This window comes from Gobio gobio (assembly GCF_949357685.1).
Source record: "Gobio gobio genome assembly, chromosome: 17".
Taxonomy (NCBI): Eukaryota; Metazoa; Chordata; class Actinopteri; order Cypriniformes; family Gobionidae; genus Gobio; species Gobio gobio.
Window position 1 is genome coordinate 53,009,559 of NC_137110.1, and position 13,487 is coordinate 53,023,045.

Consider the following 13,487-nt stretch of genomic DNA (forward strand, 5'->3'; position numbering starts at 1 on the left):
ATATACGCTGACATCCCATGCTAAATTGATTTGTTTATTTTTACTGGCAGTAGAATGACCTTCATGAAGGGTCAGCACTTGGCACCTTGGGGGATTGCTGTATTTTTTTGTTTCATATGTTAAACAAATGGAGGTTGAGAGCGGTTAGAGGCAGAACTTTTGCCAGGAATGGTGCTGTTGCTACGGCAACAAATGGAGCGCTTAGGTAGAGTGAGCTTGAAGAGTTCTTCACTAACCCATCCAGAACGTGTGTGTGTGTGTGTGTGTGTGTGTGTGTGTGTGTGTGTGTGTGTGTGTGTGTGTGTGTGTGTGTGTGTGTGTGTGTGTGTGTGTGTGTGTGTGTGTGTGTGTGTGTGTGTGTGTGTGTGTGTGTGTGTGTGTGTGTGTGTGTGTGTGTGTGTGTGTGTGTGTGTGTGTGTGTGTGTGTGTGTGTGTGTGTGTGTGTGTGTGTTAGCTATAGTTTTGTAGTTTGTATCTTTCTTCAGTTGAATCTGGCAAAACCTCCTTACAGTGACATTAGTTGACATCTTCATTTGGAAAAATGATTCATAGATAAATCATTTTAAAATGAGGGTTTAGTTGGTGTGTCTTGATTTAGATAGTTGTGTGTGTGTGTGTGTGTGTGTGTGTGTGTGTGTGTGTGTCTGTCATCAATTAGCAGTGTAAATGAGTGTGGGTGGTTAATTGTGTGTTTGGGAGGTCAGCTGTAAAGCGCTCAGACACACATCTGGATTGTTTGTTTGGACTAATTGGACAGAAACACACTCTCAGTTAAGCTGATCTACAGAGAGTCATGTGATTGATTGTTCATTATTTGTTGTTCGTGTTCGGCTCTTTTCTGACCTTTTTGGAAACTTCGGCTGATAGTGAGTTCTGGGGAAGATCGAGTCGTCATCGAGCGCTTCCTTTGAGAAAACTCATTACATTTATATGAGCTAATATGAAATGTATGAATGAAGTGAATGTGTAAAGTTTCAACAGTTTTCTTTTAGTGGTAGGGTCAGTGTTGTTTCCGTTAGCAATGGTGATGTGCTCATTTGTGACTAACCCTAACCTTAGACTAAAGACTGAATATGTCCTGTGTGAGAGAGACGAGTCTTTCTTTCATGTTGTCTTATTACCGCATGAAAACCCTTTTTATCACAGATATCCAACTCCAGTATGACCTTGAAGAAATGCTCCAATAAAGCTTCACTGAAGTGAGTGAGTGTAAGGCATTATCCTGCCGTCTCTTCCTTCTGTTTGCTTTAGAAGCATCAGTTCTGTGACCGTTTGATTTATAATAAATACATGTCTAAGATATGTGCTATTGATTTCTTATCAAAATATCTAAACTGCTAAATATCTGTAAATGCTTTAGTGAAGAATGCTGAGCTATAAAAAGTCAGCAGTGTTTTATATTTGACTCCGAGGACGCTGATGGAGTCTCAGTCACTAACACACATTCTGTGACTGAAGGAAGAATACGCTGTTGCTAGGAGCTGCATTAGTGTGTGTGTGTGTGTGTGTGTGTGTGTGTGTGTCACTTGCTTCATTTTCACTTTCAGCATCCATTTTATTCCTCTAATGCCATTGGCTGCATATCAAGCGATCACCCGTCAGATGATCAACACAGATCACATGGGCTGTACAATTAGTGCACATTCTGTTATCCAAATCCAAATGCAGAGATTGTAAACGTTCTGGCAATCATTGCAAATGACAGATTTCTGCAAATTCACAATTTCAAGCTACAAGATTTTGTCATTTCAGTTTAGAAAATTAAAGTATTTTTTATAGTTCAGGGACTTTATTTTCAGATGGTTCCGATTATTTTAATGTCCCCAAACATTGTCCTGAAGTCTTTCTATGTTGATTGGACCTGAACGTGTGTTTTCCGTTGTATCCGGATGAGGGCGGTACAGTTTTACTGCATGCCTGATTAAACAGATCAGAATTCTTCCATATTTAGTGCCATTTAAAAGCTTATTACAATGTGAAAATAATGTGGACACTCTTAATTGAGATATTTATAGTTGTTAATTTATTGTTTGACTCCATGTAAACCCTAGAAAAGAGAAAATGTTTGATAAAGTTTCAAGCCTGTCATGATCTGTGTGACTGAGATGTGATTTATGACTGTAACCACTCGAGTGGGTCCTGACACGTGTTGCCTAACTCCAATAATCGCCGTAATCATACTTTAGACCTGATATAGTCAAATGGAATAAATGTTGATGCCAATGAAATTCTGCAGCAGAGCGATGACATCTCAGATCAGACCTAGTATCATGTATACTTCATTCAGCCAAGGATGAAAGCCGCCCCCTCGCTTCAAATATGGTAGAACTATCACTGCCGCCACTAAAGATTGCTTTGTAAATAATCTTCCTCATCAGTATCATCTCCTCAGCATCCCAGAGAGCTTAGAATAACTCGATGTTAGAAAACTCAGAAACTATTGACTCTCTTTCCCAGCACTTTAGACACCTGCTTCCAGAGGTCATAGATCCTCTTCTTAATATCATTAATTCATCTTTGTCATTAGGATATGTACCGAAAACTTTTAAGTTGGCTATTATTAAACCACTTATTAAAAAAACGCAACTTGATCCTCCAGAATTAGTCAATTACAGGCCAATCTCAAATCTACCCTTTCTGTCAGAAACACTAGAAAAGGCAGTGTCTTCACAATTATGTTCCTTTTTAGAAAGAAATGGTATCTGTGAGGATTTCCAGTCAGGATTTAGAGCGTATCATAGCACTGAGACTGCTCTCATCAGAGTTACACATGATTTACTCTTATCATCCGATTGTGGCTGTATCTCTCTATTAGTGTTACTCGATCTTAGCGCTGCATTTGATACTATCGACCTCAACATTCTTCTGAATTGACTCAAATTAGCTGTTGTAGCAGTTCGTTTTCATTGTTATGCTGATGATACCTCCGCGCGGAGTAACCTAGATTACTGTCTAACACTTGATGTCTGCTCTGTCAAGTGTTGATTATTTATTCTTCATCTCCAACGTCATTCTAAACTAACAAAGTTGTGGGAATTTTAGCATGTAGTAAAAATAACAAACCATGTGTATTAGATCGTTTGCTTGTGGTCGTGTCTGACATTTTAAAAGATGGAAACAATCGAAATACTTTTAATTTATGTTTTTTATTATTTCACTTAATCATAGACATACCGTCTAACTCTAAAATAAAAAAATTAAAACAATGAATGAATCACTGACCATCAACCAAGTACATTTACCAGGTTAGTTCCATTGACAGAGCTGATTGTTATACACTCTTAAACCATCTTAAAAAAAACAAGATTTTGTATATTTGAGACCAGCTTGTGCTGCTTACAAAATATTACACCCATGCACACAAAACACAGGCGAATGACAGGTCTTCATATTCTGTATTAAAATTTCCTTTCATATACAAATCTACTATGAACAGAACGTAGAAGCACACAATCAGTCTGTGCTAATGCTTGAAAACCCATGAACCGGTCAAAGTCTTCATCATGAAGCTCAATGTACCAAAAGTAATGCATGGGACTAAAATCCACCAGCACAAATAAGAAGCAGCAACAATAAAATATTCGGAACAAAGAAAACTGTACAAAGTAGGAATGACAGGAATTAAATTAATTGCTAAAACCTAAAAAAAAGTAACTAAACAAAAACAAAAGCTAAGCATTTTACAAGATTAACCAACTCGATTCTTTTGGAGGTGAAACTGTTGTGAGAGACACGGCTCAAGGTTCGTTTGAGAGCGACGCTCTGGAAGGCAAATAAAATGAACATTTCACATGCACATTGTATTGATTTTGTAGGTACCAATCCCGCCTCATGCATGGGGGTTTCCAACATTATCAAAGCTGCAACGGTTTGTTTGGAGAGCTGAAGAGGAACACGAGCTGATTTGGTACACGGTATTCTCCAGACTGGATCTTTTTTCTCCATGTAAATCCAATGGAATGAGTTTGAGCACAGAGGCAAAATCATTTAACATACACTGTGGTCTTGTGATCAGTCGAACACCTCACTTTTCAAGACTGTGTGTAGAAAAAGGTGCAACACAAGATGCTAACGCATGCTTTGAAATCCTGTTCTCCATTTCATTACAGTTGTTTTGCAGCTTTTTCCTGTAATGCACATGCAGGTCAATAAACGGGTCTGAAACGCCAACGCCTGCCTTCAGCTCTGTGGCGTGACTTTTGGCCACTGTTACAGCATCACTAGACAGTTCTGAGGCATCACTTACAGCAGCGTTTGTACAGCTCATCGAACACCGCTGTCCAAGTAAACATGCTGAAAAGGTGTTCTTTTCTCCAAACACACTGGAATAATGTGTTCATGACATTACTGACTTCAGGCAAAGTTCCTCAGAATTCATTGGCAGTTCCTCCACAAAGGCACAGCCTCTCTGAGAAGCTTCAGAAAAGTGGCGGAGACGAGTCAGGGCTCCACCGTGTGGTCAAACGCTGAAGTGCTTGTGCTGTGACGTTCATCTAGTGTTTCCAGAGCCTGTTGTGGGTTCGTTAGACCCTTGTTTTCCATCCACCCTTCTGGCAGAATGATCTGCTGGCTGATTTAAACGGCCCTCGGCATCTGCGACATATCAAGCCGATAAGACAGAAATCTCCAAAAACAAACACCTCAAGTGACTTCAGCTTGAATGCGTTGCTTTGGGGCCACAGTGCTAGCGGGCTACATCGCTAACATGGTGAGTTAGCCTTTGTGCCCTGAGGACTCTGTGCTGTCCTGCCGCCCTCAGCGAGAGTCTCCGTCAGACGAGACGCAGAAGAGCTCGGACGTTTGTAAACTCCCGTCCCCTACATCGGCGGCTCCTCTTCCATGGGCTCGTCCTCCGTCCTGAGGAGAAACACAACACAGATGGTGTGAGGAGAGGAAAGGCAAGGTCGGGTGAACATGAAAGGAGGGAAAACACTTGTACCTTTTCTCCATGGCCGCCACAGATAAAGAAGCCATCGCCGTCACCGTCTCATTCTCTTCAGAATCGCCCCTCTGAGCTTCCAGCAGAGACAGGCCGAGGCCGGACGCCGGCCGCTGGACGGACCTCCAGTACTGACCTACACACACACACACACACACATCAACCATACGGGATCGGTCCAGGTCCGGCTCTACTGACCGCATGTGTGTCATCAACGGCGGTTAAAATACTTTCATCGTCCCTCCGTTTGTAAAAAGAAGCCAAAGTCTCTGGAGTGAAGAATATCCTGGAGGCGTTACAAGCAGCTCATCATTTTATCAAAGCGTTTGTATATAATCGTTATCATGAATGTCATCTGAGCTGTTTGAACACAATGGACACATTAACTGTCATCGATCCTGTGATAAGTTCTAGCTTTAGTTCCTGCACAGCATGGGCTCCAATCCCCGGCTTCATGCACACCTCACTCTGGATTAAAGGGTTAGTTCACCCAAAAATGTAAATTCTGTCATTAATTCCTCACCCTCATGTGGTTGGACGCCCGTCAGACCTCCGTTCATCTTCAGACACAAATGAAGATATTTTAGTGTAAAGCTGATGCTGAGAAAGGCTTCTGATTGGCCTCCATTGGCATTCAGTTCATTTACACTCACAAGACCCATAAAAGGCACTAAAAACGTCGTTACAAAGTCCATCTCACCACAGTGACTCTACAATAATTTTACAAAGCGATGACAATCGTTTTTGTTTGCAAAAAAATCAAAATAACACCTTTATCCAGCTTGTTCTTGTCTTCCGTGTGTGTCTCCACGACGCATGCGTGAGAATATGAGCAGATCCGGCGTTCGGACACATGACCCAGAAGAGATTTGTTTACGAGCAGAGGAAGACGCGCGTATCTCAGCTGTTGAATTCTACACTGATCGTGCTTTAGGTCTCGCTGTAGAGCTCAAATGGGGCTAAAGTGGCATTTCATGGATTCCCGAACACCGGATCTGCTCATATTCTCACGCATGCGTCGTGGAGACACACACGGAAGACAAGAAGAAGTTGAATAAAGTCGTTATTTTGATTTTTTTTTTGCGTACAAAAACTATTGTCGTCGCTTCGTAAAATTATTGTAGAGTCACTGTGGTGAGATGGACTTTGTAACGATGTTTTTAGTGCCTTTTATGGGTCTTGTGAGTGTAAATGTACTGAATGCCAATGGAGGCCAATCTGAAGCCTTTCTCAGCATCAGCTTTACACTAAAATATCTTCATTTGTGTCTGAAGATGAACGGAGGTCTGACGGGTGTCCAACCACATGAGGCTCAGTCATTAAAGACACAATTGACATTATTGGGTGAACTAACCCTTTAAGGTAAAGGTGTCCATATAGAATATAAAAAGGTCAGTAAGTGATTCTTTCACACTAGTCCTCAGTCAAGCTGACTTCCACTGTAAGTCCATTAATGTGCAGATGATATTTGACTGAACCTGGAAAATTTGACAGAAGTAAATGATTATTTGTGATGATTTAAGACTTGAAATACCCACTGTGACTTTCTAAGACTTTCTCTAAGGACCTGACGGCGTTCTCATTGGGTCTCTGCTTCAGGATGTCTGCTGGAAATGGCTCTGGCTGTTCAACACACAAAGACAAGCGTGAGATCCTAACCACACACCTGCCTCATGCAAATGAAAACTTGCAAAGGATGATGGGAAATCAGAACTACCTCTATTCCCAGGAGCGCTGAGACACAGGCCTCGGACGCGTCACATATGGCCCTGAGGTCGTGACCTCCCTCCAGCGCCAGGACCACGCGACCCCCGGCCAATCCCATCAGCTGCTTGGTCAGGTGACCTAAACCTGTTCAAAGTATGTTGATGGCTTTTACTGAAACGGCCCAAATAATGACTCCACCTGGACAGTTGAGTTCAGGTTTCTAGCTCATAGTACTGAAGGAGGCGGGGCTTACATCTGGAGGTGAGTGTATATCCTCCCAGTGGCGGTGGATGACCCTCCACAGCATCAAACCCAGCTGACACCAGCACCACATCTGGAGCGAACTCGTTCGCGATCGGCATAACCACCGTCCTGCGACACACACACTTCACATTAATGAGCAATGGATGTTTATGTGGCCGTTCCTGATGAGACTCGCAGTCTTCTGCATCTGAGCTCTTCCTTCTGCTCTGCTCAGGACATTAAGAGCTCAAAATAAAATGTTTCCTCAAAACTCCCTGACAACATGACTAGCGCTCGAGCTGTGGCTAAAGCGTGAGAGACTGAGAGGATCGTCCTCATCTGATGGGTCGACACTCGCGATGTCTCGTAAATGATGATGATGATGAGCACGAAAGTGTAAGAAAGACTCGTCATCTTCGTTGAATGGGATTCAATTCGATTTTCTTTTCATGGTCAGAGAAACTGTAACTGTCCTTTTCATTGACACTGCAGTGAATTCTCTTTCATTAAATATTCACACATGAATTAAATAATTTCGCGACAGGACAGAATGAAGGAAGAACACTGCGTTACATTTACATTAGAATTTGTTAACTCGTGAGATTTGAGCTTCTGCAGAAAGCCATCGGTCAGCCAGAGCGCTGGAATCGGCCGAGATGAACACGCGTCGTCCAGTGTTTTCGAGAGAGCCTCTGGTGTGTGTGTGTGTGTGTGTGTGTGCTAGAAACACCGATGATTTACTGTTTTCTGTTCAGTCTAGCTCAGATTTCTGTCCTTGAAACCGCAAGAGCAGGGATGGCAGTGTGTAGAGACTGAGGATCTGTCATCTGCTCTACAAACATGTTGGACACGAGCTGCTCGACAAACAACACACGTGAGTGTCAGAGTGTGTGAATGTGTAAGAGTTTGAGAGAGAGTGTGTGTATGAGTGTGTGTGTGTGTGTGTGTGTGTGTGATGGGTAGGTTTAGGGGCAGGGGCAGTGTGTGTGTGTGTGTGTGTGAGATGGGTAGGTTTAGGGGCAGGGGCAGTGTGTGTGTGTGTGTGTGTGAGATGGGTAGGTTTAAGGGCAGGGGCAGTGTGTGTGTGTGTGAGAGATGGGTAGGTTTAAGGGCAGGGGCAGTGTGTGTGTGTGTGTGAGATGGGTAGGTTTAAGGGCAGGGGCAGTGTGTGTGTATGTGTGTGTGTGATGGATAGGTTTAGGGGCAGGCAGGGGTAGTGTGTGTGTGTGTGTGTGTGTGTGTGTGTGTGTGTGTGTGAGATGGGTAGGTTTAAGGGCAGGGGCAGTGTGTGTGTGTGTGTGTGTGTGATGGGTAGGTTTAGGGGCAGGGGCAGTGTGTGTGTGTGTGTGTGTGTGTGTGATGGGTAGGTTTAGGGGCAGTGTAAGGGGATAGAAAATACGGTTTGTACGGTATAAAAACCATTACGCCTATGGAATGTCCTCACATTTCACAAAAACAAACGTGTGTGTGTGTGTGTGTGTGAGTGTGTGAGAGAGTGTGAGTGTGTGTTCTCATGTAGTAAAACACTAAGCGCTTCCTGAAGTCTTCACCCATCAGGTGAACAGGTGAAGGGTCAGAGTCACTGGTACCTGAATGCTGTGAGATATTCCGGGTCGCCCATGGGCGGCTCCAGACCTCCAGTAAACGCCACATTGACATTGAACCCGACTCCCGGCCCACTGCCCACCTGTTGAAAGGCAGTGAAGTAAGGAAAGACAAAATCCTGCACGCAGTCGACTCGCTCATGATCTCGGCCTCACCTCTTCTGGAGCGCCGCTGCCCGGGAAGAAGTTGCCATCGTCATAGCGATGCAGAGAGACGTACAGAACGCCGGGGTCGCCGTAGAACGCCTGTTGGGTTCCGTTACCGTGATGGACGTCCTGAAGGTATTTAACAAAAACATCAAGAGTTAAAGGGTTAGTTCACCCAAAACTGTAAATTGTGTCATTAATGACTGAGCCTCATGTGGTTGGACACCCGTCAGACCTCCGTTCATCTTCAGACACAAATGAAGATATTTTAGTGTAAATCTGATGCTCTGAAAGGCCTCCATTGGCTCAACTTTACACTCTCAAGACCCTTAAAAGACACTAAAGACTAAAGTTACAAAGTCCATCTCACTACAGCGGCTCTACAATAACTTTATGAAGACGAGAATAGTTTCTGTGCGCAAAAAAACCCTAAATAACGACTTATATAGAGATGACAATTTCAAAACACGGCATCATGAAGCTTCGAAGCGTTATGAATCAGTGAGTCGATTCAGCGGTTCGGAGCGAGTTGAATCAGTGAGTCGATTCAGCGGTTCAGAGCGTTATGAATCAGTGAGTCGATTCAGCGGTTCGGAGCGAGTTGAATCAGTGAGTCGATTCAGCGGTTCAGAGCGTTATGAATCAGTGAGTCGATTCAACGGTTCAGAGCGTTATTAATCAGTGAGTTGATTCAGCGGTTCAGAACATTATGAATCAGTGAGTCGATTCAGCGGTTTAGAGCGTTATGAATCAGTGAGTCGATTCAGTGGTTTGAATCGCTAAAGTCAAGTGATTTCAGCAGTTTGGCGGTTTGACACGCGATCCGAATCATGAATCGACTCACTGATTCATAACGCTCTGAAGCTTCATGGTGCCGTGTTTTGAAATCGTCATCACTATATAAGTCGTTATTTAGGGTTTTTTTGCGCACAGAAACTATTCTCGTCTTCATAAAGTTATTGTAGAGCCGCTGTAGTGAGATGGACTTTGTAACTTTAGTCTTTAGTGTCTTTTAAGGGTCTTGAGAGTGTAAAGTTGAGCCAATGGAGGCCTTTCAGAGCATCAGATTTACACTAAAATATCTTCATTTGTGTCTGAAGATGAACGGAGGTCTGACGGGTGTCCAACCACATGAGGCTCAGTCATTAATGACACAATTTACATTTTTGGGTGAACTAACCCTTTAAACCAAGAGAAAAGAAAATATGATCTTAGTGCCAAGACATTGTTCAAAATGAACTCACCCAATCAACAATCAGAATTTTGCTGACATTGAGTCTTTGCTGTAAGAGTTTCGCTGCTATGGCAACAGAGTTAAAGTAACAGAAGCCCCTGTGATTGGACGAGAGCACCAGTGTTATTGACATGAATGAAGGATAAAGGAAAGAGCGACACAAGCGCAGAGGCGCGGCTCACATTGGCGTGCTTTCCTCCGCATGATGACCTGGGGGCCGAACCACAGCGAAGCCGTTCTGAGGGGAGAAACACGGCACTCTTCGTCAGTCAAATCACACACACACACACACACACACACACACACACACACACACACACACACACACACACACACACAGAGAAGAACAGAGGGAAAGACAGCGGCAGACCTTCAGCTCTCCTGATGCCACTTTGAAGACGAGTTCGACCACAGAACCGACGGCCAGACGTGCAGCACTCGACGAGTGGACCTCATTCCAGACGGTGTCACTGTCCACCTTCAGGAAACAACCCAGAATCCTCTTTAAAGGGTTAGTTCACCCAAAAATGTAAATTGTGTCATTAATGACTGAGCCTCATGTGGTTGGACACCCGTCAGACCTCCGTTCATCTTCAGACACAAATGAAGATATTTTAGTGTAAATCTGATGCTCTGAAAGGCCTCCATTGGCTCAACTTTACACTCTCAAGACCCTTAAAAGACACTAAAGACTAAAGTTACAAAGTCCATCTCACTACAGCGGCTCTACAATAACTTTATGAAGACGAGAATAGTTTCTGTGCGCAAAAAACCCCAAAATAACGACTTATATAGTGATGACGATTTCAAAACACGGCATCATGAAGCTTCAGAGCGTTATGAATCAGTGAGTCAATTCAGCGGTTCAGAGCGTTATGAATCAGTGAGTCGATTCAGCAGTTCAGAGCGTTATGAATCAGTGAGTCGATTCAGAGGTTCGGAGCATTATGAATCATTGAATCGATTCAGCGTTTCGGAGCGTTATGAATCAGTGAGTCGATTCAGCAGTTCGGATCGCCAAAGTCACGTATTTCAGCAGTTTGGCGGTTTGACACACGATCCGAATCATGATTCGACTCACTGATTCATAACGCTCTGAACTGCTGAATCGACTCGCTGATTCATAACGCTCCGAACCGCTGAATCGACTCACTGATTCATAACGCTTCGAAGCTTCATGATGCCGTGTTTTGAAATCGTCATCACTATATAAGTCGTTATTTAGGGTTTTTTGCGCACAGAAACTATTCTCGTCTTCATAAAGTTATTGTAGAGCCGCTGTAGTGAGATGGACTTTGTAACTTTAGTCTTTAGTGTCTTTTAAGGGTCTTGAGAGTGTAAAGTGCATTGAGCCAATGGAGGCCTTTCAGAGCATCAGATTTACACTAAAATATCTTCATTTGTGTCTGAAGATGAACGGAGGTCTGACGGGTGTCCAACCACATGAGGCTCAGTCATTAATGACACAATTTACAGTTTTGGGTGAACTAACCTTTTAATGCTGCACACGATGGAGAGATGGAGAGATGGACCTGGGCTGTGTCCGAAACCCCCCCAATAGCCCTAAATAGGGCCACATTTGAAGGCACTGCCCTTTATAGTGGTGTCCGAAACCGAATGCCCTCATTCAATCCCACAATGCACTGCAAAAATGAGTGTACAACTGATGCACACTCAACAGCTAGAGAATACCCACAATGCACTGGTCGTGCAGAATGAATGCCCGCGTCTCTCCAGAAGATGGCGCCGCAACTCAATCATCCATCCATCCATTTTCCAAGTGGCTACAGCGTAAACTCATATAGATTCCTTTTACTTTATTAAACAATTTGATTACGGTACGCTAGCTTCCATGACCTGGAGCTGAAGTTTCAAATGATTCTTAAACAGCAAAAGCGGCAATCAGTGTCCGAATTCCCTCACTCGTGTTCATTCCCTCCATCAAGGGGACATTATTAGTGGAGTAATGTAGGGAACAGGGAATGAGGGAAAAGGGGGCGATTTCAGACACAGCCCTGGTTTTTGTTTCTACTCACCCCAATACCGCCACACGGCAACCTGACAAACATGGATATGAGCGAACCTGCGACAGGAGAGACAGACAGGTGTGATTATAGTGAAGCCTCTGTCTGTCTGTCTGTCTGAGATCATGATGTCTTTAGGGTTGTGTAAGTCTTACTGTCCAGTTTCTGCCGGAGTGGGTTGGTCCCATACAACATGACATGAGCTTCAGAATGAACCGTCTGCAGCTCCTCTAATGTGGCCTTTCTTCCACGGATACACTGAAAATCCAAGGACAGAGATTGACTAGAGGAGGGGTTTTCAAACCGGGGTCCGGGGCCCCAGGGGTCTTCCATAAAGTTCTAAGCGTTCTAACGCGAGGCGTTATCTCTGTAGCCTATTCCCGGGACATCAGTGCCATATGAAGCCTTGTTTAAGGCTTTTAATAGTGTGGTTTTGGTCAAGTTTACTAAAGTAAACATTGTCGTGTATGTTCTTCTAGCCGCTGTTTCATGATGGTTTATAGAAAAATTACCCCGAGTCGTCCTCTGTCGTTTCAAAGAACAACACAACGGAGAGCGCAGGAGGCCGCGTTAGGGTTGTGCTGACATTGTGATGCCACGCCCCCGTTGCGAGTCTGTTGTGTGCGACACACACTAATCCTCTTCTATAGTATTAGTTAAACAAAATTTTTTGCAGGGATTGCTCTGTAAATTAAATTGAGAATGTAACTAATGCATATATGCTATTTTAAATACTGTAGTCTATGCCAGATATATAGCCTACATTTGAAATAATTTGAGGCTGAAACATCCATAAGCATGCGGGTGAATATATAAAACAAAAATGATTTTCAGTAAATAATGGTAACTTCAAGAATATATGAAAATTAAATATTAGTATTCAAAAACCCCTTATGATGACAAAAAAAAAGGAGGACCGTGACGTCGCCCGGTACGGCGCAGCCGGGGCCCCACCCTGGAGCCAGGCCTGGGGTTGGGGCTCGTATGCGAGCGCCTGGTGGCCGGGCCTTCCCCCACGGGGTCCGGCCGGGCTCAGCCCAAAGGAGCGACGTGGGGACACCTTCCCGTGGGCCCACCACTCACAGGAGGGACCGTAAGGGGCCGGTGCAGAGAAAATCGGGCAGCAGTCGAAGGCAGGAGCCTAGACAACCCGATCCCTGGACAAGGAAACTGGCTCTTGGGACATGGAATGTCACCTCACTGGTGGGGAAGGAGCCTGAGATTGTGCGTGAGGTTGAGAGGTTCCGACTAGAGATAGTCGGAATCACCTCTACGCACGGCTTGGGCTCTGGAACCACACTCCTCGAGAGAGGATGGACTCTTCACCACTCCGGAGTTGCCCATGGTGAGAGGCGGCGGGCTGGTGTGGGTTTGCTTATAGCCCCCCAGCTCTGCTGCCATGTGTTGGAGTTCACCCCGGTGAACGAAAGGGTCGTTTCCCTGCGGCTTCGGCTCAGGGATAGGTCTCTCACTGTCGTTTGTGCCTTCGGGCCGAATAGCAGTGCAGAGTATCCAACCTTTTTAGAGTCTCTGGGAGGGGTGCTGGAAAGTGCTCCGACTGGGGACTCACAGTGACACACAGGGACTCA

The 13,487-nt window shown here is 44.4% G+C and overlaps 1 protein-coding gene across 1 annotated transcript in view; it reads right to left on the reverse strand.

Annotated features, from left to right (window-relative positions):
• Positions 1 to 3,702: 3,702 nt before the first annotated feature.
• LOC307140503 (histone deacetylase 4-like) overlaps positions 3,703 to 13,487 on the reverse strand; it is a gene marked incomplete at its 5' end in the record, with an annotated part of 31,705 nt that continues 21,920 nt past the window's right edge. Inside the window, 12 exons of the mRNA XM_079840062.1 lie at positions 3,703 to 4,857; positions 4,940 to 5,075; positions 6,478 to 6,562; positions 6,657 to 6,790; positions 6,900 to 7,018; positions 8,479 to 8,576; positions 8,650 to 8,769; positions 9,885 to 9,972; positions 10,057 to 10,112; positions 10,245 to 10,352; positions 11,911 to 11,957; positions 12,054 to 12,156. Of these exons, the coding sequence (XP_079696188.1) occupies positions 4,818 to 4,857; positions 4,940 to 5,075; positions 6,478 to 6,562; positions 6,657 to 6,790; positions 6,900 to 7,018; positions 8,479 to 8,576; positions 8,650 to 8,769; positions 9,885 to 9,972; positions 10,057 to 10,112; positions 10,245 to 10,352; positions 11,911 to 11,957; positions 12,054 to 12,156 (1,134 nt within the window). The 3' untranslated portion in view covers positions 3,703 to 4,817. The remainder of the gene's footprint in view (positions 4,858 to 4,939; positions 5,076 to 6,477; positions 6,563 to 6,656; positions 6,791 to 6,899; positions 7,019 to 8,478; positions 8,577 to 8,649; positions 8,770 to 9,884; positions 9,973 to 10,056; positions 10,113 to 10,244; positions 10,353 to 11,910; positions 11,958 to 12,053; positions 12,157 to 13,487) is intronic.